General features: G+C 42.2%; 1 protein-coding gene across 6 annotated transcripts in view; it reads left to right on the forward strand.

Annotated features, from left to right (window-relative positions):
• PCDH15 (protocadherin related 15) overlaps positions 1-24,794 on the forward strand; it is a 2,123,136-nt gene that overhangs the window by 1,991,636 nt on the left and 106,706 nt on the right. For all 6 annotated transcript variants that reach the window (XM_033941002.1, XM_033941006.1, XM_033941004.1 and 3 more), the window contains 3 exons: positions 164-379; positions 1,832-1,920; positions 24,286-24,462. In XM_033941002.1, coding sequence (XP_033796893.1) covers positions 164-379; positions 1,832-1,920; positions 24,286-24,462 — 482 coding nt within the window. The remainder of the gene's footprint in view (positions 1-163; positions 380-1,831; positions 1,921-24,285; positions 24,463-24,794) is intronic.

Genomic DNA, 24,794 nt, shown 5'->3' on the forward strand with positions numbered 1-24,794 from the left:
TTCTATATCTTACAGAGTAAACTCTTAGATAGATATGATTTTCTCTTCTAGGTTATATTGACATGTACAGCATCTTATGGTTGGAGGTATCCATTTAATTTGAGATATATGTTAGGTAATTATTTTTCTTAAATTCTTGTTCTGTTTTTGCTTTTTCCTTCAGACTGAAGACAAGGATACTGGGAACTACAGTACAAATCAGTATAGATTAATTATTCCACCCATAAAGGATGGCAAAGAAGGTTTTGTAATAGAAGTATACAGTGGTCTTATCAAAACTGCAATGTTATTTAAAAATATGAGGAGATCCTACTTCAAGTTTGAGGTCATTGCTACAGACAATTATGGAAAAGGCTTGAGCAGCAAAGCAGAAGTAATTGTAAGTATTGAAAAATCCATAAACCATCACTAGCCAAGTAAACTTAGGAAAGTCACTGCTTATCCCTAAATATAAGCAAGAAAGATTACCGTAATGCTGTCCTATGAGATCCAACCAGTTACTTGAATGGATACTAGGCAGGATACTAGACTTGATGGACCATAAGCCTATGCCAGGAGTTCTCAACCCAATCCTTAGGACACACCTAGCCAGTCAGGCTTTCAGGATACCCACAATGAATATGCATGAGATAGATTTGCACACAAAGGATGTAGTGCATGCAAATCTATCTCATTCGTTTATTGTAGGTATCCTGAAAACATGAATGGCTAAATGCATCCCAAGATCTGGTCTATCCAATATTGTGCTTCTTTTGTTTTTATCATATCATAAACTTTGTCAGATTAATATTCAGAGCAAGTTATACGTTTGCTGTCCACCATCTGTTTATCTATGTATTTTTAGATGCATATGAACATACCCCACTTTTATGAAGCTGCGTTAGGCTTTTTTTTTATCATCAGCCACAATGACGCTCATAGAATTCCTATGAGTGTTGGAGCTAATACTGCCGCAGCCAGTGATAAAGTCTAACGCGGCTTCATAAAAGGGGGTCATAGTACATAGTATATGATGACCGATAAAAACTTGCATATTCCATCTAGTCGACTCAATAAGGCAGCAAGAGCCACTTATGCTACGCCATGCAATTTACACTTCATCATGCTAAAATACTGCCATAACAAATAGGGCAGTCACACAGTCATGGAAGAGTGATTGTATAATTTTGGATGGTCACATTTATTGTCATTATTTGATTTAACCAGCAATCCAACAATATTGCAAACTGACTCCATGGAAACCCCCCCCCCCAAAAAAAAAAAAAAATAACAAAAAAAACAAAAGACAAAACACCCACCCTGTAATTTCAATCTGTGGTCTCTAGTTCTACCAGTTCCCCATTTCTGGAAAAGATGTGTATGCATATTGATACCTTTCAAGTAAGATGTCTCCACTATCCCCCTCTTCTTACCTAGAAGTAATCCCCCACATATAGGTCACACACTGTTTTCCCCCATTATTTTCTATCCTCACAGAATGACTCAGATACTGCTTACCTTGTCTGTGCTCCTCTTGCCTAACCCCCAGGATCCTCAATCCAGGTGCAACAGTCACATGTAGAGCACCCTCTCCCTTCCCCATGCTATCTCTTTCATGCATACCTCTTCCCTTGTTCTGCATAACATTTTCAGTGCTGGCACGGGGCATTCCTCTGCAGGGCTGGACATACAGGTGAAACTATGCAAATTTTACGGAATTGTGTGAATTTCTCGTAGAATATTTGCAAACTTAAATATTCACATTTTTTGCTTTTTCTCATAGAGGGAGAAACAGATGTTTTGTGCTTCAAGTTCATGGTAAATGAGTTGAAAATCTCTTTTGTCTTTGCAGGTATCTGTGGTCAATCAGTTGGATATGCAAGTCATTGTTTCGAATGTCCCCCCTACTGTTGTGGAAGAAAATATAGATGATCTTATAGGGTAAATAAAAAAACTAACTTTATTACTTAGATGTTGTTGATTGAAAAATACTGTGTATGAAATGCGTACAATACTGCATGTCAGTTTTAAGTATACTTCACCTCTCTAATTGTATTTTCATTTATACTGTCCCTGAAGATTCGTTCTCTGCAGAGGTGGCTCTGCCACTGTGCATCTTAGGTATATGCCTGGGTGACAGCATTTGGAAAAAGGACAGCATGGCAGGAGAGCAAACATTTTTCTCCCCTTTGCTACACTCATCCTATGTCCAGCATCTCCCCTCTCTTCCCTTTGCTGCTGCCACCACCCTACCTTTCCAAGCTGCTAAAGGATACAGTACCTGCATATGCCCTTAAATACAGGCTATGACTCAAGTGCTGCTGTATCCTTCCCCCTTTGCCTGACAGAGGGTGGTAGGATACAGCAGCACTTGAGTACAGGTCTGTGCTTAAAGGCCTTGCATCAGCAATGAGTTACCATACAGCTTTGACTTAAGAAGAGAGAGGGCAGTGGCTACAGAGGTGCAGGTCTGACAAAGGGGAAAGAAGAAACACCTATCTTAATTAGTGAACTGGCTTCAATTATGAGCTTTAACAGGCTCATAATACAAAAAAAATAAAATAAATTATTTGCGCTATAGGCACTTATCTTAGGCATGATTTTACAAAAGATAGACACCTATCACATGGCACCTAGTGGTACCTAAAAGTAAAGTAGGTGTGTTTAGGACTGGAGAAAGGCTTAGGTGCTGCTAGGCATGATTCTCTAAAGGACTTAGACACCTATAATGTAAGCCTTTAAAACTCTGGCCTACATTACAGATGCCTGAGTTTTAAGTTAGGCACCGCTATAAGCACAATTCTGTAATGGGCGCCTAAGAGTGATTGATATGCGACAGATGCCTATCTTTTAGGCACCAATTACAGAATTTGGCCCTAAGTGCCTAAAACTTAACCAGCAATATTCCTCTACTATGACCAGCTAAGTTTAGCAGGCAAATTGGATTACCTAAATAGCAGTCCTATCTTTTCCTGTTATAACTTGAAAGGTCAGTGCTGAATACTCACTTAATCAGTTAAGTTATAGCTGGTAAAAAAAATGCGGGTCAGCAGAAACGACCCAGCATTCAAAATCCAGGCTCACTGCTGACCATACGACTTAGGCAGGCTACCTCTCATGGACTAAATTTGGCTATACTAAAAATCTGACTGGTTGAGGGTGTCCTGAGGACTGAGTTGAAAACCACTGATCTAGATAAGAGGAATCTACAAAAAGTTTCTGCACTTTTATTTTTTTCTAAGGACGATTTATTAAATATCTCAAAAAGAAATTACATCACTTTTCCACATAATCACCCTGTTTTGCGATACATTTTTCCCAGCATCCCATTAACATGCCCTCTTACCACTTCTCCTGCCCCAACCATTTTCTGTGAAAATATGAAAGTGTGGGAACTTTTTGAGGGACCCTCACAGATAGATAGATATTGGTATATTATTCATTCTTTAAGAATTGCACCTTAAGAGGTCAGTGTCTTGTATTATGCAGAAGGCTTCTTTTAAAAATTGAAAACATTATCTTATTTTATTTCTTATTCTATTTACTTAACAATATTACACCCCCCCCCCCCCGTTTTATTTTTACAAAACTGTAGCGCAGTTTTTAGTGCCGACCATGGTGGTAACAGCTCCGACGCTCATAAATATAAAAAATAGATACCTCCAAAGGGAAATTCTGTTGGTCATGTAAGGATACAACTGGAACAATAGAACATATGCTTTTCAAATGTCCTTATGTGGCTTCTTGTTGGAGTAAAGTTTGGTCAACAATTTCAACCTTGCTTCCTATATCAAAACCATTAACTTACCAGATAATTATATTGGGGGATTTGGGGTTAAATTCTACATAAAATTCTTATAAACAGAATTATTGAAAAATAATGATAACAATAAAAACAATTTTATCTAATTGGAAGGATTTTTTTAAAATTGGACTATAATATGTGGTGAAACATGTTATGTTTATATAGTAAATATTTTAAAAATTTGCAATTAAGTGTGGTAATTTGAGAAAATTTAGGGGGTCTGTTACTAAGGCGCTAGAATATAATGGGTGTGTTAGCATTTAGCATACACAAAATCGGCAAGCGCGCCTTAGTAAAAGACCCCCTTAGGAAAGTATGGGATCGCTTACTTAATTTCAAGGATCAAATGATATTATGGGCTCCTTTTACTAATGTGCGCTTTGCGTTTTAGCGCACGCTAAATATACATGTGCGCTAAACGCTAATGCACCCATTATAGGCTCCTTTTACGAAGGTGCGCTAGTGTTTTTAGCGCATGCTAGCTGAAAAACTACTGCCTGCTCAAGAGGAGGCGGTAGCGGCTAGCGCGCATGGCATTTTAGCACGTGCTATTCCACGCGTTAAGGCCCTAACGCGCCTTCATAAAAGAAGCCCTATAAGTCTATGGATGCGTTAGGATTTGGTGCATGCTAATATTTAGCGGGCACTAAAATGGCTAACGCGCCTTTGTAAAAGAGGGGGCATATTTAGTTTGGTTTATATGCTACAACACCCTATGACACATTATTTTTCTAATATTTTGTTAGTATTTTTGGATCTTTTCCAGAAAAGCCCCGCCACTAATGGAAAAAGTGGACGCGCCGAAAGTTAAGCCCCGCCACCTTTTGCCAGCGCACGCAACCTTAACCAGTGAAGTTCTCAGCACAACGGCCCTACAACGCGGCGCGATGTGTATAAAGTAAAGTGGGGGGGTTCCCCCCCACGCCCCCCCGTCGGAGCACCCAAAAAAGATTATAAAAAAGAGGATATGAAACTTAACATTATAAAAAAATAAGATAAACTGTCAACCATTTTTTTAAGGGCTCCGACGGGGGGGGGGGGGCGTGGGGGGGAACCCCCCCCCACACACTTTACTTTCTACAGATCGCGCCTCTTTTTTATAACTTTTTTTGGGTGGCGGGGGTTAACTTTTTGGCGGGGCTTATCTGGAAAAGATCCGTATTTTTCTTGTTTATTTGTGACATCTTCTTTAAAATTTCAATAAAATATTGATTGAAAAAAAAAAAAAGAAGCAAAGTTCCTATACCTGACCTTTCAGAGGACATCAAAATCCTTGATTTTTTTCTCTCCTGTTCAATTTTGTACAGAACAGTTTTCTTTAAAACTTCCTCATCTACACGTGAATGTGCTGGCTTTCATCTACCTATCTGTCTACAGCTAGGTCAATACACCAACCTTGACCAGTAGACTGTGATATTAAGAAACAGGATTTTCCTTCATGGCCAAATGTTCTCATCATTAAGTTCTGCTTCTTTCTTAGTAAAGTGGAAAGAGGAATTTCTTTTGTTGTTGAAATAATTAAACATAGATTTAGAGTAGAATGATTCATATGAAAATACCATCTGCTGTGAGAATAACGGTTTTTATATGGTAGGTCTCCATTATTGTTCTTTAAAAATTTCTAGACTATAATAATTCTTATTGTGACTCACTTTTAATGTCAGAGTGTGTTTGGAAAAATACTGTATACTGTATATTAATTGATACTGAACCTTTCTTTCCCTTTTAACATTAAGATATTATATCATCACTTTAAAGTATGGAACATATATTTTTCTCAAAATACAGTATAGCATCAAAGATCAGCTGTGATCGAAAATTATGTTTAAATATTGCTCAGCATACTTAATTCTGTATCAAAAAGCTTTGCTTTTTAATTAGTAGTACTCTTCTATCAAGTACTATAATACATTTTATAAAACTTTGACTATAAAGTATCTAATTCCCTAGTAAAGATAAAAGAGCAGGTGTTTAAGGTGAAACTATTGCAAGCCTTTAAGATTATCAAACTGAATAAAAAATGCAATTAGTGTCTTTATAAATGTGCTTTGCACGTATTCATTTTGCTCCTCGAAAGTTGAGGGTTGAAGAAAAAAAAATACTTTTCTACTACTTGAGTAGGTCCATAATTTCCATTGCTACGGTAGCTTTTTCTACCATAAAATGTCTTTGAACATCAACTCTCATATACCAGTCTGTTTAACTTTGAGGTATTACTATTTATTTTTTATGTCTCAAGTATAACTGAAATTAATAAGCCTGCAGATTTCTCAATTGGTGAGATGCATATAAAGCTATGATATATTATAATGGGTAATTACAGGATACTTTATTGCTAAGGAAATAAGTGTCAGCATGATTTACAAGTGTTAGAGCAAAGGTTAATTTGGAAATAAGATTATAATATTTTGAGCCTGTTACAAAGACTGAAGTATCATTACAATTCACTTTTTAGTCAACAAGCAGGTGTTTGCTTGTTTTAACCAACAATCTTGTTTCTATGGAGGAATATAACAAATCTGATCATCTTTTGTGACAGTATTTAAAAATAAATGGATAGAAATGTATTGTTACTCCAGACTTCTCAGGGCCAGGCCTTGTCCAGTGATTTTGCAATTCTTGAGCAAGTTCAATGTTTTTTTTTAATACTATTCCATATATGTCGAAGGTGTTAGCCTGCACAGAACAATTGTCTCTGTTTCTTGACAAGTTGGTTCATTTGTTTTGTCACTGTTGCAGTTTGATTTTGGGGAGGTCTGTTATTGAATAGGAAATTACCGAAGAAATAAAAGCCGTTGTAAGGATCTCGGCCAAGATGGATTTTTTTGTGGAATTTTAATGTACATTCACAACATTGGTAGTGTCTAAGCTTTATAAACTTTAAGAGAGACTTCTTGTTATTGATGTGATTTCTGGCTCCTTTTCTGAAAAAATCAGCAAACAGGCAGCTATAATTAAAAAAACAAACAAACCCAGAATCTTAGGGCTCCTTTTAACAAGCCTCACTATTGGGGTTAACGCGCGTGACTTTTCATCATGCGTTAACCCCTGCGCTCGCCAAAAACTACCGCCTGCTCAAGAGGAGGCGATAACAGCTAGCGCGTCCCACGGTTTAATGCACGCTATTACATGCGTTAAACGCTAGCACGACTTGATAAAAGGAGCCCTTACTGTTATTCAGAACTATAGAGCTATTTAATATGAATAGAAAAATCTACCCCGAGGTCTTAACTACTAGGTTAAACAACAGTTCTTGCTAATCTGATTCATCTGATAGTACATATGTTCTGTGATTTCTATTTCTATGTTAACCAGTTGGTCATTTGCCAAAAATCACATCAAATGGGTATAATATTTTTGTCATATTTTTAAGTAATTTGGGTTTGGCTCTTCTTTGATTCATCTTTTGTATTGGTCAGTCTTGGATAATGGTCTAATGTCTATCATCCCAGATATTTGTTTTATCAAGAGATTTAAGACAAGGATGTCCATTATCACCTTTATTATATTTAATATTGCTGTAGAGCCTCTCTTATTCACCTGACTATGAGTAGTACATATCACCAAACATCTAGGGGGGATATTCTAAAGCAGGGGCCTTAGGTGCCTGGGTGAATCAGGGCCTTAGGCCCCTTCCTGTGTACCCTGGGATGCACTGGGAGAGGTCTAAGACTCTCATTGTCTGAAACTTCCTAATAATATTTTCTTAGACTTTGGAGAAGCTAATTAGACTCTAACCATAACAATTTAGTCTTCACAGGGCTTAACTTTATCATGGTCAAAGTTGACCATTATAGTAATCTGGTAATACAAGAACAAATGTAAGAGGCAGTTATTTAAATCTGGACTAATTGCTTGTAGTATAAAAATATCATCTGCATATGGACCTAAAGAAAGAACACTTTCCCCTGGTTAGTGTGATTTCTAAAGGGGGATTGTTTTAGCTGTCTTTTGTTGGTAGTGTATTTGAGTTTAATTATGGGGATGTGGTTCTGGCAAGATTCATAGCAATCTTCAGGTGTGGCTAGTGGATTTTGGAGCCTGGAACTTTGTTGGGTGGAGCACCAAGGGAAGATGGTTCTGGTAGTGGGAGATGTGGTTTGAACTTCTTTGAGGCTAATGAGGCATAGAAGAGGTAACATTTGAGTGGGCAAGGGTTTCATTATGGGAGTTTAGTTTTGGAGAGAGTTTTGGAGTTACTAGTTTAAAAGCTACACAAGTTCAAAGCTATGAGAATGTCACGTTATAAGATAGGACTTAGGTACAGCTTTCAGTCAGTTTGTGCTATCTTGTACTGCTATGGCAATACTAGATCAAAAAGTCTACACTTATCTCTAGAACTTGTCTATTGTTCACTGATCTCTCGGGTCTTCTGGTTCCCGTGAGGGCATATAATAATAATAATAATTTTATTTTGTATACCGCCATACCCAGAGAGTTCTAGGCAGTTCACAGCAGTTAAAAATCGAAATACAGACATTGTGATCGTTGAAGTTAACAGATTATAAGCATATAATATAAGAAAAGGGAATGGAGGTAATTACAGGCCATAAGTGGACGGTTATAACAATCTTAATGGAAGTAGTAATGAGGAAAAGGTAGAAAAGGATAGTAGAGTTAAAATGAATTAAGAATTCAGTCTGTGGAATAATTGTGTTTTGAGCTGCTTTCTGAACTCAAGATAGAAACAGGCCCCAAGCACAGTTTGGGCGAACCAAGTATTTAGCTTAGCCACCTGAAAAGAGAAGATTTTTTCAAGGAACCTTTTGAAATGGCATAATTTTAATAAGGGAAAAGAAAACAGGTGTATTCTGCGGGAGCTCTTAATGTTGTAATTTAAATTGAAGTGTGGCTTAAGATAACTCGGTAGCATACCAATACTGTTTTGAAGCAGATGCATGAGAACTTGAACAGGACTCTGGATTCAAATGGTAACCAGTGTAATTTATGATAGAAAGGGGTAACGTGTTCCCATTTTTTCAAGCCAAAGATGAGGTGGACGGCGGTATTCTGAACCAGCCTCAGCTTCCTGATGGTTTTCTTGAGGGAGCCCACTGGGAGAGGCCTAAGACTCTGATTGTCTGAAAAAGTGGGAAAAGCCCTCTTGCAGGGAAACCCTTTACAGGCTGATGAGATGTCAAGCTTGTTGAGGCAGGTTTGGCTTCGGTGGTGTAGGATGTTGATGGTGGATCCTTCCTCTCTGCCTTGTTGTTTCACCTGTCTTGTCCTTGTCTAGTTGGGGTGCTCGCTGTGCTCAATCGCTGCACAAAGGAGCGCGCTAAGAAACGTGCCTTTGGCTTGCAGCTTAGGCGTTGTGCCAAGTGGTGCTGCAGTGCTAGGCACAATACCTTAAATGGCATTGCTTTTGCGCCACTAAGGGACGTCGGGGGCAGAGCCAGCTTCCCACGCCGACCCAACTGCCTCCCATCCTGTTGGGGCAGTTTCCGATGGCAATGGAGTTGCCCTGAAGTAGTTTCTTTTCTTCTTTTTAATGGAGTTGTGGTGCCACTAAGGGACATTGGGGGACGGAGCCTTTCTCCCACGCTGATTTGACTGCCTCCCTTGAGCAGCTGATGGTGGTCTTCCTGTTGGGGCAGCTTCAAATGAATGAATAAATAACAATGCAGGCTTTGAAAAAATGTTGCAAGTGATATAAATTATTAAACATTTAAATGTGTTTGGAAAGGAAAAGAAATTATATAACCGTTATGGTGTAAGCAATTTATATCACTAAAGGAAATGCTGCTGCAAACATAAATTCTCATCCCCAAGATAAATACATCAGCATACAGAAAGCTGTTTCTGAAAGAAAAATTAAGAGAGTTTCAAAGAACAAATGACAAACACTCACTAGGACTCCAGCCTCCGGGGAGGGGGGGGGGGGGGTGTTCACTATAAAGGCAGCATCTAGTTAGTGTGACTGGAGCTTCTCTTAAAACACTGGTGGATCACATGACCTACACTCTGCACTGCAGCACCAAGAAAAAAAAACCCAAAACCTTCCCACAGTAACTTTTGAATATAACCAGCTAAAAACAGTCCTTAACAGAAAATGGATGTTTTTGCCTCCCGATTTTGGATGCATTTCTCAAGTCTTCTAAATCAAACTCAGACGCCTTATCAAAAATGGCCCTCTATAAGCATAGATTATTGAAAAAGAGGTAGTCTAAAGTGGCCTGTAGAGAAAAAGAGAGAACTCCAGGACAGAATGATAAATTTTCCTCCCCTTTTTCAAAGCCGCGCTAGAGTCTTCTACTGTAGTAACTACCCCAAAGCCCATAGGGATTTAAAGGGCTTCAGAATTTTTAGCTAGTGCAGCTTTGCCAAAGAGGGGTTTTGTGAAGAATTTTAAGAATTACTTTCATTACCTGTTTCACTTTCTCCAAGGAAAAGTTTGTTTCCTTCCCCTCACCCCCCTCTGATCCTTGAGACATAATTTGTAATTTAAGTTCTTTCAATCTGGTATACTGAGCATGAAAGAACTGCAAACTTTGATCAGAAATGAAAAAAAGAGAGACATTCATATTTTTCCATAAAGAAAGTGGTAAAAAAGGTTCTTAAAATTCCTTACAAGAGTTGCCTATTATATCCTGCAGCTTTTTCTCATTTTTTCCCACTGAGAAATTAAAAATACCTTATCTTCAATATTTTGCACTTCCAGGTTTTGAATTCTCTAAATTCAGTACTAAACCCAAAATAATGTACAGCGAGAAAATGTAAAATGTTCATTCTGAGTTCAAAGCAGGAAAAAAATAAAGAACTGAGCAAGTTACCGGTAATTTTACTTGCTCCATCCCCACCCCACTCCATTAGCCTTTTTTTTGTTGTTGTTATACATTGCCACTAAAGCTGCGTGCATAACTGGAACAAAAGATAGTAGAGAAACAGTATACCTCATTTGTTGATGCAAAAAAGGATGAAGGTCATGGGGCTAAAACAAACTACCAATACATGAAAAGTAGGGTTCTTCTCATATTATCCCCCTACAGCTCTCACACACACACTCTAAGGGCTAGATTCACTAAGCCCACTGATCAAGTTTCGACTACTTAACGACCCCTGTACGACCCGATTTCCCTCCGACCCGATTCACTAACCTCTGTCCTGATCATCCTCCGATCTGCGTATGCAAATGAGGGGGAACAGCATTCAAATGTAGGCATGCAGCGATTTACTAAAAAAAAATGAGAGACACTGACTGGGCTGACCGATCCAAAAATAAGCGACTGCTGAGGACCAGTCGCTCAGGTCCATTCCGACTGCCCCGCCTTCTGCCGCCCTGCTCTTTGCCCTGCTTCTCTGCTTTCTGCCCTGATCTCCTGCTCTCTGCCCTATCTGCTCTCGGCCCAATCTCCTGCTCTCTGCCCCATCTTCTCTCTTCCCTGCAGTGCAAGCCCGTGGTTTTAACCCGTGGGTTTAAAGCGGGTTAAAACCACGGGCTCGCAAAAAAAAAAAAGGTAAAACGCTCTGCCGGGCACGGAGGGCCAGCACATGCGCAGACCATCTACAGATGATCTGCGCATGCATCAGGATCACTATTCAGCGATCCCTGCAGTCGGTTGGGGGCATGATTCCGATTGCCCTCATTTGCATGAAGGCGATTCGTGAATCAGCCCACCCGGACACGGATCGGATCTGATCCGTGCCCTTAGTGAATCTAGCCCTTAAAGTCTATGAGCTGGGTGTAGGCCAGGGTCAGACTTACTCTGGTAGGCCAAAGGATTGCAATCCCAGGGTTGTCACCACACTCAAGTCCTTAACTTAATCACTTATCAAGGAATTAAGCTGAGACCAAGATATAATTGATAACTAGAACTTTTACTTGACCTTGATTGCAGCATCAATGCATAAACTATTTTCAATTTCTTCTGGTGTGAATACCGAAACTGGTTTTACAAGCTGTGTATGATAAAGGGCTAGATTCACTATAGTCAGCGATCATCGCTAAACTTGTTTTCACAGGTTTAGCAACGATCACTGCTAACCGACCTAATTCACAAAACGGCACACCGCGTATTTTTTCCCCTCTATCACCCATTTTCTGATCCGGTCATGCAAATTTGTAAAACTCCATGCAAAATAGCCAAGTGGTTGATTCACTTACATTGCTTGGCTATTTAGCATCGGGTTTTACCGATCCTAAAACCTGATTGCTGTAGACCTGTCGGTAACTGTGTTACCAACAGGTCTGCCTGTTTATGTTTTCTTTTTTTTCAATGGCACAGATGTTTTGTGTGTATTACACAAGCAAAATATCTGCCCCCCAAAACCCCCCACTGCTGTCACAGCCCTCTCCCAACGACCCCGACAATCATGCGCCCCCCCAACAAATGCGGCAACCCTAAAACAAATGACAGGAGGGATGCTCACTCCCTCCCTGCGAAAAAAATGGCAGTAAGGATGCCCACTCCTTCCTGCCCGGAAAGACCTCCTCCCCTCCCATCCCCACTCCAGAAGAAAAAGGCAGGAGGGATGCCCACTCCCTTCTGCCACCGGACACCCCCTCCCACTACAGGCCCCCTACCCGTACCTTGAAGTTGGGAGCAGGAGGTACTGAAAACACCTCATGCTCTTCCCACGATGACATTGGGCCTTAAGCCCCTCCCCGGTACATCATGTGATATACGGGGAGGGGCCTAAGGCCCTGATGGCTCATATGCCTCAGGCTCCTCCCTTGGGAGAGGCCTGAGGCATCTGAACCAATCAGGGACTTCCTTAGGAAGGAACTTAAGGAAGTCCCTGATTGGCATGGCCCAAAGTCACTTCAGAAACACTTCTATTATGTTTCCCAATCTCTTCATAGAATTCCTTAATACATGCAGTGAACCAGGCTCCCTATCCTCTTTCCTCAGCCTGGGTCCACTATGTATATCTTTCCCGCCAAGATGAAACACTCCACACAGGCTCTGCAAGAAGCAGGGTCTTTTCACTCTTGGCTTCCCTATGGAGATGGGTCTCCACACACTCCTTACTCTTACCTCTCCTGGTGACTCTTTGGAAAAGTCTTTTATATTCTCTTTTAGTGAAGCTTTTCAGATTCCATTTTCTGTCCTCTCTCTCTCTCTGTTGTCTGCTCTTCTGGCAAACCTTCTCAGACTTTCCCTCCATAAGCAGACAGCACCTTTAGGAATCTCCCTCAGTACTAGGGCTCTGGCAGGAGAATCAAGATAACCAAAAGTCTTGATCATCACTCTTTTTTATATTGTTCCCCTCCTACTCATTCAAGGGGGCCTCCAACTCCTCCCTCAATTTTCTACTATCTACAAGCACACACACTCAGTGACTCCCCCAAGAATCCAGTACCTCCTGCTCTGTAACAGAATATATATATATTTTTTTTTTTTTGGGGGGGGGGGGAGGAGGGGGAGTGTCGCACACCCCCATATATATATATATATAGGGTTACCAGCTGTCTGGGAAAACCCAGATATGTCCTCTTTATAGAGGACTGTCTTGGTTCCTGGAAGAATTTCCAAAAGCCAGCAATTTGTTCAGGTTTTGGAAGGCCCCAAGCTCAGGGCCACATCGGCTCAGGGCACATGTGCGCATATTGACATTATAAAGTCACAATCATGCTTGCATGCATGTGACATCATCGAGTCGATGTCTGTGCATGCATAGAGGCACTCCAGATGCAACTCTGAGCTTGTGGAAGGAGATATGAGGTTCATGTGGGGACAGAGCTGGGGGCATAACAGAGCAGATTTCCTCTTTTTTTAAAGAGGAAATCTGATAACCCTATATATATCATAGTGCATGAGCTAGAAAGCCTTTCTAGCCTCTCATATATACTTATATATTACCCCTTTTATTGCAGACATTATCTGAGATGATATGTTAACCTTTCCATCTTTCTTCTGCTATCATCTCAACAAGAAATTGTGAAAATATGGAGTTTCTTTCCAAATAATAACACCTGTCTAAATATGCTTGAACAGTGATATGCTTATGTCTGTGTAAGTATACTCACCACTGCACACATGATGAAATCTCTGCAGAGTCAGATAAACTGAGCTGGTTGTGGAGGTTGAAGCCCTCAGTAACAGGCAGCCCTGTTTTGCCAACTTTCCTTGTCAATTCACAAACTGGTGGAACTCTTGATTGCATTAATCAATGCCTATAAAGCAGGTCTATCTTTGACCAATAGCCTTAGCAGGCCCGTCAATAAAAATTGGCTTTACCGGCTACATGTTAGCCACTGAACCTTGACCTGGATATTCATTGCTGGTGATCCAGGCATTGAATATCCGGGATCACCGTCAATTGTGGAAGATGGTCAGTCTGCCTCCCACAGTTTCAATATTGGACCCATTATACTTTAGTAAACAGACACCTAAATGCTTTATGGCAGGGGTAGGCAATTCCAGTCCTCGAGAGCCGCAGCCAGGTCAGGTTTTCAGGATATCCACAATGAATATGCATGAGATAGACTTGCATCTTAAGGAAGCAGTGCATGCAAATCCATCACACATATATTCATTGTGAATATCCTGAAAACCTGACCTGGCTGCAGCTCTCGAGGACCAGAATTGCCTACCTCTGCTTTATGGCATGCTTAGTTAACTGTTATGGAAACAGATCACTGGAAGAAAAAAAAAGGAAATAATCAGCAGAATTTAGAAACAGAAAAAAATATACCATAACCTGATTGCAGATGACTCCAGAATGAGTCACATGTATCAGTCAAGAGAGAAGCACAGTTAGAGAAGCAATGAAAAAGAGTACAGACCAAATGAAAACAGCTTATCAATGATACATTTTACAATGAAGTGGGGAAATTTGAGAGTTTAACAAATACAAAATTACTCGTAATATTGCATTAAGAAGGGACTTCATCAAGGTGAGATAAAAGATCACCTTTTACTAGGGTTGCCAGATTTTCCAGTTGGAAAATCCTGACCCTCTAGCTCCGCCCATTCCTACCCTGTAATGCTCTAATCCTGCTCCCAGTCCTGCCCTAGCCCCGCCCCCCACTGCCTGTTCTTGTTGGACCGTCCTTAAAAGGAGGACATATCCGGGAAAATCTGGACATCTGGTAAGCCTACCTTTTACCACACCTTGATGCCCCATTGGATTTAGCAACCTGGGGGATCCTGGTTTGGGATGCCAGATTTCATCTATAAAAAAAGGACACCTGGTCCTGCCTCATTCTGCCCCCAGCCCTGTCCCGTTCCACCTCCAGCTTCATCCTGTACTGCGCCCAGCCCTGCCCTCCCCACAAACCTCCCCGGCTCACGACCGCGTTTGTGAATGCGCGGACATTGACGCATTGATGTCAAGCGCATGTGTGCATGTGTATGATGTAATGGCATCAACATCTGAGCATGTGCAGACGCCCTCCAGATGCAGCCCAGAGGTTAGGGACTTCCAAAACCCAGACAAACTTCCGGGTTCTGGAAATTCCGCCGGCACCTTGACAGTCCTCTAAAAAGGATTATGTTTGGTAACCATAATCCTGGTAGTGCAGATTGCTGAATCCTGGCTTAGGAGAGTAAACCTGCTTACGAGCCACCTCACAAGCAGCATTAGCCCACAGCCTAGGATCATTAGGCTGCAAAGCTGATGTTCCCAGGCTGCTAATTCATGGTCTACCCAGGCATATGCCCTACCTCAATGACTTAACCCCCCTCCCCCACCACAGGGCTCACCTGCCCCCATAAGAACTAGTAAATTAGGATAGCGATTTTACTGTCCTAACTTACCCATATAGTTATCCAAGGGCTAGTGCTGGATATCTGGGTTTGAATCCAATGCTGAACATGGCATTTAAATATTGGGAGGGTTCATATCAATATTTTTGTGTTTTTGTTGGATTATTTAAAATTTCTTTGCTTATTTTCAATTTGTGCTAACCCTGTTTTAATATTGTGTTTAACATGCAAGAATGTGCTCTATCGAGTATGGATTTTGCATATTATACTGTTCACTAATATTTTGAATACATGAGCCAGCATTTCTCAGTTAATATTTGCAAGGATTAATTCATACATGAAACACAATTTTAGACGGAACATAGAAATAAGAACTGAGACAGCCAGGTTGGGACATGTCTGTTTAATTCTTTATTGATTTTCAAATTTTGACAGTGCAATACAATTATATTAAACATGAGCATTATACATAACGCACTTAAAATACACAAAATTAATACATTATCAATTCTTTTCTCCCTCCCTTCCTCACATAACTATTATACTGTATATGCATATATTATTGCAATATTATAGATAAATACCTTTAGCAATCCCAAATACCTTCCCCTCCCCCACCCCATCCCCCCTGGATGTGTAAGGAATCTGTAAAAAGGGAGATACCTGACATTCATTGCAATTCAACATATGCAGTCAATGGGCTCCACACCTTATTGAATATCATACTAGACCCCAAACACTCCACATTCATTCTCTCGTATTTATATGTGGAACAAATATTTGCCCACCAAAATGTGTAATTCAGTCTGTCGTAACTCTTCCAGTTACGTGTAATCATCTGGATGGCTATTCTGGTCATAATCAAGAATAGCCGGCTTTTATATCTGTCTAAAGAAGGCTTAATATGCAATATTGTACCACAAATTATGGCTTCGTAGGTTAATGGGATTAATGACTCAAGAATAATATATATTTGTCCCCAAATTGACTTCCAGAAATTAAGTATCATTGGACAATAATACAACAGATGATCCAAGGTCCCTATATCAATTAGACAATGGCAGCATCTATTAGACTTAGAACTATCTACCTTATTCAAATGAACTGGGGGTCCAAAATATCCTACGTAATAAGAATAACCAAGTTTGTCTCATAGATGCTGATGCTGTACATCATAATCTCCAAGTCCAAATTCGTGGCCATCGAGATGCAGAAATATACTGCTTAATCTCAATGCTCTAAATATCTCTCAGACTATTCTTTGGTTTTTTGTCCTAACAATGGGACATGTCAACATCTAACATAAAGAGGCCAGCATGTGTATGTTGGTAATATAGAACAAAATCTGACTGCAGTTAGTAAATCCAATTTGATTCAATACAGAGTACACATAAGAAAACCAGTGTAGCACACTAGGATATAACAATAGAGAATTCTTTTTTTTTTTTTTTTTAATCTTTATTCATTTTTAAACTTATAATAAGTGTGATAACATATCCATACAAATAACCATAAATATATCACTTAATAATCAACAATGATACATATAATATTCTCTTATCTCCCCCCTCCCCACCCTTATCAATAGAGAATTCTTAATATAAAACACACACAAATATAAAGCCAATAATTGAAAATAAATCTCTGAAAAAGAGGCATCTTCAATTTCTGCCTAAATTTAAAGGACCCAATTTTCAGACCTCTAGAATCAGCCCAGCTACCCCCTGCAGTCAGTGGCGAACCCGGGAATTCAATTCTGGGACCATACCCAGTGACAGGAACCACCTCCAATAGCTTGAAGAGTTTTGTCTACTGCTCTTTTTCTCAGCCATGCAATCAAATTATCTGCAATTATTTCTGTAAGAGTCTTCTCTCTATTGTTTTTGCAGGAATAAAATGCCTCCTGGCTGCATACAAATTGTGTAATTGTTGCATATGATTATTTTTTGCTGGATTTATAAATGATAAAATATTGCTTAATGTAAAGTGTGTTTCAGAGAAACCCCAGGTCATCTGCCTTTTGCCTGAAAGCAAAAGTTGTTAAGTACCCCTTTCAATGAATACAAAAGACAATTAGAATTGGTACAACTGTTAAAAAGAACTTTTCTCTGCAAGATATGCACCAGAATAGAAGGTGATCAATGGCAAACAGAGGCTGAAGTAGAACAAAAGACACAGGCCTAGATTCACTAATAATAGCAACTCAGTGAGTGATTGAGACATGCGCAGAGCCCTAACAGCAGTGACAGGAATATAGCAGGAGGGATGCCCACTCCCTCCTATCATGAACGATCTCCCCCACCATTCTGAAGAAAAGGCAGGAGGGATGCCCATTCCCTCTTGCCCCAAAGGTGCCCCTGCTCTCCCAAAAAAACAGCAGGAGAGATGCCCACTCCTTCCTCCCACAAATACCTCCCTATCCCTCCGAAGAAAAAGGCAGGAGGGATGCCCACTCCCTCCTACCACTGGAGGCCCCCCTCCCACTCCCCCTTCCCTGGCCCCCGCCCCCGTACCTGTGATGTTGGGAGCAGGAGGTACTGCAAACAGCTCCAGCTCTGGATCCTCCCTGATGACACTGGGCCTTAGGCCCCTCCCCAGTGCATCATGTGATGCGTGGGGAGGGGTCTAAGGCCCTGATTGGCTCAGGAGCCTCGGGTTCCTTCCTTAGGATGGGCCTGAAGCTCCTGAGCCAATCAGGGATGTCCTTAGGAAGGAGCCTAAGGTAGTCCCTGATTGGTCATTAAGGACTTCCTTAAGCTTCTTGCTAAGGAAGTCCCTGATTGGCTCAGATGCCTCAGGCCCCTCCCAAGGCAGGAGCCCGAGGCACCTGAGCCAATCAGGTCCTTAGGCCCCTCACTGTACATCACATGATGCACCAGAGGGGCCTAAGGACCAATGTCGTCAGGGAGGAGCCAGAGCAGGAGGTGTTTTCAGTATCTCCTGCTCCCATCACAGGTACGGGGGCCAGAGCCAGGGGAGTGGGCAGGGACTCCAATGGCAGGATGGAATGGGCATCCCTCCTGCCTTTTTCTTCAGGGAGGAGGGGGGAGGTATTTGTGGGCAGGAGGGAGTGGGTATCCCTCCTGCAGTTTTTTTCAGGGAGCGGGGGCGCCATTGGGGCAGGAGGGAGTGGGCATCCCTCATATCTTTTTGTTTGGGTGGAGGGGGGAAGTCTTTCATAGCAGGAGTGAGTGGGCATTCCTACTGCAATCTTTTTGGGGTTTGGGTGGGTCGCCACAATAGTCAGGGGTGTGAGATTGTCGGGGGTCATTGAGGAGGGACGTCGGTAGCGGTGGGGGATTTTTTTTTATTTTTTTGTGTAATACATGCAAAATATCAGTGGCATGAAAATTTTTTTTTAAAAAAAGCAGGCAGACCTGTCAGTAAAACAATTACCTAGCTAAAAGAACACGGATTTTGTGGAAAAACTCAAAAGTATCCAGAATACACTTTCACAAGAGCAATATGCAATGTCAGGTGGAAAATAGACAGCGCAGCTTAGACTTAGGCTTAATTATAGTGTCCAGTTAAAAAATTGGAGGAAAAAGCCTCAGACTGGGACCCTCCCACCTCCACAAAGGTGGTTAACAGGTGGTTAGGTGTTAATCTCTCTGGCAAAAAACCTCCATTGCACTCCAGAATATAAAAACCTTAAGCAGAGCTGTTAGTGCTAAACGATAGAAGAAATAGCTTTCAACTTATCTTCTGTTGATCGGTACACCAGCGGCGGCCAGCGTTTCACAAGTCTGCTGCCTCAGGGTGTAACCTATCCGATCAAACTTCAATCGGGACGCCAAAACGCAATTGCCGACAGGTCTACAGCAGTCGGGTTTTAGGATCAGTAAAACCCAATGCTAAATAGCCAAGCATTGTAAGTGAATTGATCGTTTGGCTATTTTGCATGGGGTTTTACTAATTTGCATGGCAGGATCGTAAAACTGGTGATCGAGGGGAAAAACACGTGGTGGGCCGTTTAGTGAATCGGGTTGGTTAGCAGCGATCGTTGCTAAACCTGTGAAAAAAGTTTTAGTGACGATTGCTGACTTTAGTGAATCTAGCCCACAGAGCCTAAGCCATTCAAAACTGAGATAAGACAAAAGACCTGAAATTCCAAGGCAATGGCTCTCTTTAAACTTAGCCATCAGGGGTTAGGATAAGACAAAACCACTGGATATTTCCAAAGACCCTATTAAACTTCAATGAAGGCACTGTCCTGCTAGTAATCAAATGACTAGCCAAACCAGATGATCTCATCCAGCCTGAACAGAAAACAAGTTTTAATTGAACTCCTGCATTTATGATAGGCCACTACGCCTGAATTCTGATTGGCCAATACTTCTGAGCTCCTGCCATGGTGATTGGCCTGGACGTCAAGTACCTACAGTTCATAAAAAGGGGATTCACCTAAGCTTTTTCCTCTTTGACTCATCGCTGGACATTCTCCAACATATCTCTCTACATTCAAGATGCCATGTACACCCAGCTAATTTAAAATTGAAGAACTTTTCTTCCAGCAAGACCCTGCATCATAGCGAGTAACTTTTAATCCAGATTAAATTAATTATTCTATTTCTCTAGCAATATATGATTAAGTCCCTCTTTTACTAAGCTGTGCTAGAGGTTTCTACCATGGTCCAGAGCACTAAATGCTCCAACGCTGCTCCGACATTCACAGGAATTCTATGAGCATCAGAGCATCTTCAGAGCATTTAGTGCTTGGAGCCGTGGTAGAAATATCTACCATGTCTTAATAAAAGTGGGAGTACCGTATTTTCGCGGATATAACGCGCGCGTTATACGCGTTTTTACCTACCGCGCATACCCCTCGCGCGTTATATGCCTGAGCGCGGTATACAAAAGTTTTTAAACATAGTTCCCACCCCGCCCGATGCCCGATTCACCCCCCCAGCAGGACCGCTCGCACCCCCACCCCGAATGACCGCTCGCACGCGCTCCCACCCGCACCCGCATCCACGATCGGAGCAAGAGGGAGCCCAAGCCCTCTTGCCCGGCCGACTCCCCGACGTCCGATACATCCCCCCCCGGCAGGACCACTCGCACCCCCACCCCGAAGGACCGCCGACTTCCCGACAATATCGGGCCAGAAGGGAGCCCAAATCCTCCTGGCCACGGCGACCCCCTAACCCCACCCCGCACTACATTACGGGCAGGAGGGATCCCAGGCCCTCCTGCCCTCGACGCAAACCCCCCTCCCCCCCCAACGACCGCCCCCCCCAAGAACCTCCGACTGCCCCCCCAGCTGACCCGCGACCCCCCTGGCCGACCCCCCCACCCCCCTTGCCCGTACCTTTGGTAGTTGGCCGGACAGACGGGAGCCAAACCCGCCTGTCCGGCAGGCAGCCAACGAAGGAATGAGGCCGGATTGGCCCATCCGTCCTAAAGCTCCGCCTACTGGTGGGGCCTAAGGCGCGTGGGCCAATCAGAATAGGCCCTGGAGCCTTAGGTCCCACCTGGGGGCGCGGCCTGAGGCACATGGTCGGGTTGGGCCCATGTGCCTCAGGCCGCGCCCACAGGTGGGACCTAAGGCTCCAGGGCCTATTCTGATTGGCCCACGCGCCTTAGGCCCCACCAGTAGGCGGAGCTTTAGGACGGATGGGCCAATCCGGCCTCATTCCTTCGTTGGCTGCCTGCCGGACAGGCGGGTTTGGCTCCCGTCTGTCCGGCCAACTACCAAAGGTACGGGGAAGGGGGGTGGGGGGGTCGTGAGGGTCGGCCAGGGGGGTCGCGGGTCGGCTGGGGGGGCGGTCGGAGGTTCTTGGGGGGGGCGGTCGTTGGGGGGGAGGGGGGTTTGCGTCGAGGGCAGGAGGGCCTGGGATCCCTCCTGCCCGTAATGTAGTGCGGGGTGGGGTTAGGGGGTCGCCGTGGCCAGGAGGGTTTGGGCTCCCTTCTGGCCCAACTACACAAAGGTACGGGGAAGGCGGGTGGGGGTGTCGTGGGGGTCGGCCAGGGGGGTCGCGGGTCGGCTGGGGGACGGGCGGAGGTTCTTGGGGGGGGGGCGGTCGTTGGGGGGGGGGGGGTTTGCGTCGAGGGCAGGAGGGCCTGGGATCCCTCCTGCCCGTAATGTAGTGCGGGGTGGGGTTAGGGGGTCGCCGTGGCCAGGAGGGTTTGGGCTCCCTCCTGGCCCGATATTGTTGGGGAGTCGGCGGTCCTTCGGGGTGGGGGTGCGAGTGGTCCTGCCGGGGGGGGGATGTATCGGACGTCGGGGGGGGCATCAGGCTTTCAGGATGGGGACAGACCTTCAAGTGGGGACAGGACTTCAAGGGGGGACAGTGCACGGAAAGTCAGGGGGGGTGAACGGAGAGTCGGGACAGCGCACGGAAAGTCAGGGCAGTGCACGGAAGTCAGGGGGGGTGAACGGAGAGTCGGGACAGCGCACGGAAAGTCAGGGCGGGCGAAAGGAGCGTCGGGCATCATGCGCGGTATACCCGTGAGCGCGGTATACAAAAGTTTTTGTACATATCATCGTGATATCTGCGCGCTATACCCGTGTGCGCGTTTTACACGGGTGCGCGTTATATCCGCGAAAATACGGTAAATTACTTAAAAATGGCTTTGAAAATTATCTTATTGTTGCCAGTTAAAAGTAACTTAAAAGTATAAATTTGAAGTTGATGCAGAGGGGCATTTTTGATATGACATCTAAATCCATTTGGATGTTTTGCAGAAAACATCCAATAATCCAGTAACGAACATGACCATTTTCAAAAAAGGAAAATGTTATATCTTTTTGTTTCAAAAATGGCCATTTCTTAGATGCATTTGTGCTTAGTGAAACATTCTCACAAAAAAAAAAAAAATCCAAAAGAAAAAATGCACACAAAAAAGACATTGGGATGTGGGAGCAGCCAGCATTTTTCATAGACTGGTCATACAGCAGTGAATTTCACATAAAAAGGTACACATCTTGCCATAACCACCATATAATGTATGGTGAGCCTCCAAAACCTACTGGACCCAACTGTATACCACAACAATAGCTTTTATGCCTGCAGGTGTTACCTATATGTAATTACAGAAGGTTTGGGGTGGGTTTTGAAGGACTCACATGTTTTACAACAAGCATCCAATTAGAGTAGAAAATAGCCCTGGGTTCCCATGTAATGTAATGTAATGTAATTTATTTCTTATATACCGCTACATCCGTTAGGTTCTAAGCGGTTTACAGAAAATATACATTAAGATTAGAAATAAGAAAGGTACTTGAAAAATTCCCTTACTGTCCCGAAGGCTAACAATCTAACTAAAGTACCTGGAGGGTAATAGAGAAGTGAAAAGTATAGTTCACTGCAGCAACCACTAGGCTACTTCAGTAGCCTGCTTGCTACTGGTCATAACATCTGAAGCTGTCAAACAGACAGGTATGTACTGTTTCACAATTTTGGGGTGTGAGAGGGTCAGTGATCATTAGGGGAGTGTGGTGTCAGGGTCATGCCTTAATTTTCCCAGTGGTCATTTGGTCGGTTTCAGCACCATGTTGGCAATTATTAGTTTTTGAAACAGGTCTAGCCTCAAACAACCAAATTTTGCCCTGGACATTTTCTTCAATGTTCTATTATAGCAGAAAAACATCCAAATCATAAGCTCACTCTAGTCCCGCTCAAACTACACATCCAACATGCCCCCTTAAACTTTAGACACACTGTAGATGAACAACATAGAAATCTATCTACAAAATGGGCTTCGAAAATAGCAATTTGGACACTTTGGCAAGAAAATAAGCCTTATAATGTGGAGATTAACACGTTCTGTGTTCATTTTTTAAATAGAAAGAATCATTTTTTATAGTATCTTACAGCTGAACATAAAATTTAAAAAATCTACTAAGTATATTTTTGTCTTTATGGACAACCATAGGGCAAAAGTAAGTATAATGAATAGGTATTCCATTGTAAGCTTTTATGTAGTTCAAAAACCTTTATTATGTCAGCTAAAATTCTTGAAAATAATAACTTACTTTTATCCAGAGAATATCTTTTTGTACATAAGTTTTGGAACTAAGCTCTTCAACTGTTCTTCAAACAATGAAATATCTCTACATGGTGTATGACATTATAAAAAGATGCAGTGCACTGCATAGCCAATATTTTAAAATAGCTAAAATTAAAATGATTGTACTGAGAGGAGACAGTTAAAATTGGTCTTTAGGGGGCAACTTTCAAACAAAAACATATGCATAAAGTCTTCTAGTACTTTTTACCTTTAAATCCATTTTCAAAAGTAAAGATTTTCTTTTGAAAACTGTCTGACAGAAAAGTTCACACACAAATCTATACCAACTTTATTTGTGGGTACTTTTTGCATGAAAATATCAGTACCTACTTCTGGAAATTCAGAAGTGTATGTGTATATGTACTCTTGTGTCCAAAATCTATTACCAGCAACTTCTCCCTGATACATGCATATCATATTTTGGATCAGCAGAGGGTTAAGTGACTTGCCCAGGGTCAGTGGTTAGAGCTACATCCTCAACACCCTGAGGTTGTGGGTTTAAACCCTGTGCTTCTCCTTAGTCTCCTTAGTCACTCACTTAATCCTCCAATGCCCCAGGTATATTAGACAGATTGTGAACCCACCAAGACAGATAGAGAAAATGCTTTAAGAAGTACCTGTACGTAAACTGCTTTGAGTGTGGTTGTAAAACTATAAAAAGGTGGTATAGAAGTCCAAAATCCCTTCTGCAAGGGGAATGCTATAATCACATAGTTTAATTGTTTTTACTTGTTTATATTATTAATTTCACAGTGGTATTTTGTGGATTAAATTTTAGTATCCTTTCATGTGGATAACATAGACATTTAAAAAAAAAATGCTGTTCTATTTCATTTGCAGAATTTTAGAACGCTATGTCCAGGACCAGATTCCTGGTGCAACAGTGGTGGTAGAGTCCATAGGTGCCCGAAGATTTGGAGATGGGTTTTCAGAAGAGGATTATACCAAAAGTGACCTCATGATCTATGCAATTGACCCTCAAACAAACAGAGCTATCTCAAGGAATGAATTATTCAAGTATGGACTTAATTTAACTGATGTATCAATTTATTTGTTTTTCCAGGCAGAGGGGTGGGGGATTTGGGGCTTCAGTTAAACTGGAACCAATCTCTGTTGGTTTCCAGCACCTTAAGAGTTTATTCTGAACTAATCAATTATTTTTCCTCAGCTCAGCCCAGTCATCAAGGTAGGCTTCAACTGCTTGGGGCCACAAACAAGAGGTTCATCTGGAACTTCACTAATGTTCAGTATACCTTGACTACAAACCCCAGGCATCACTGTTTTACAATGTCTGAAATTTTCTTCCCTCCAAGGGCTGTGAATGCTGCCTCCACAAATTTTTTTTTTCA

Source organism: Geotrypetes seraphini, chromosome 4 (genome assembly GCF_902459505.1).
Source record: "Geotrypetes seraphini chromosome 4, aGeoSer1.1, whole genome shotgun sequence".
NCBI lineage: Eukaryota > Metazoa > Chordata > Amphibia > Gymnophiona > Dermophiidae > Geotrypetes > Geotrypetes seraphini.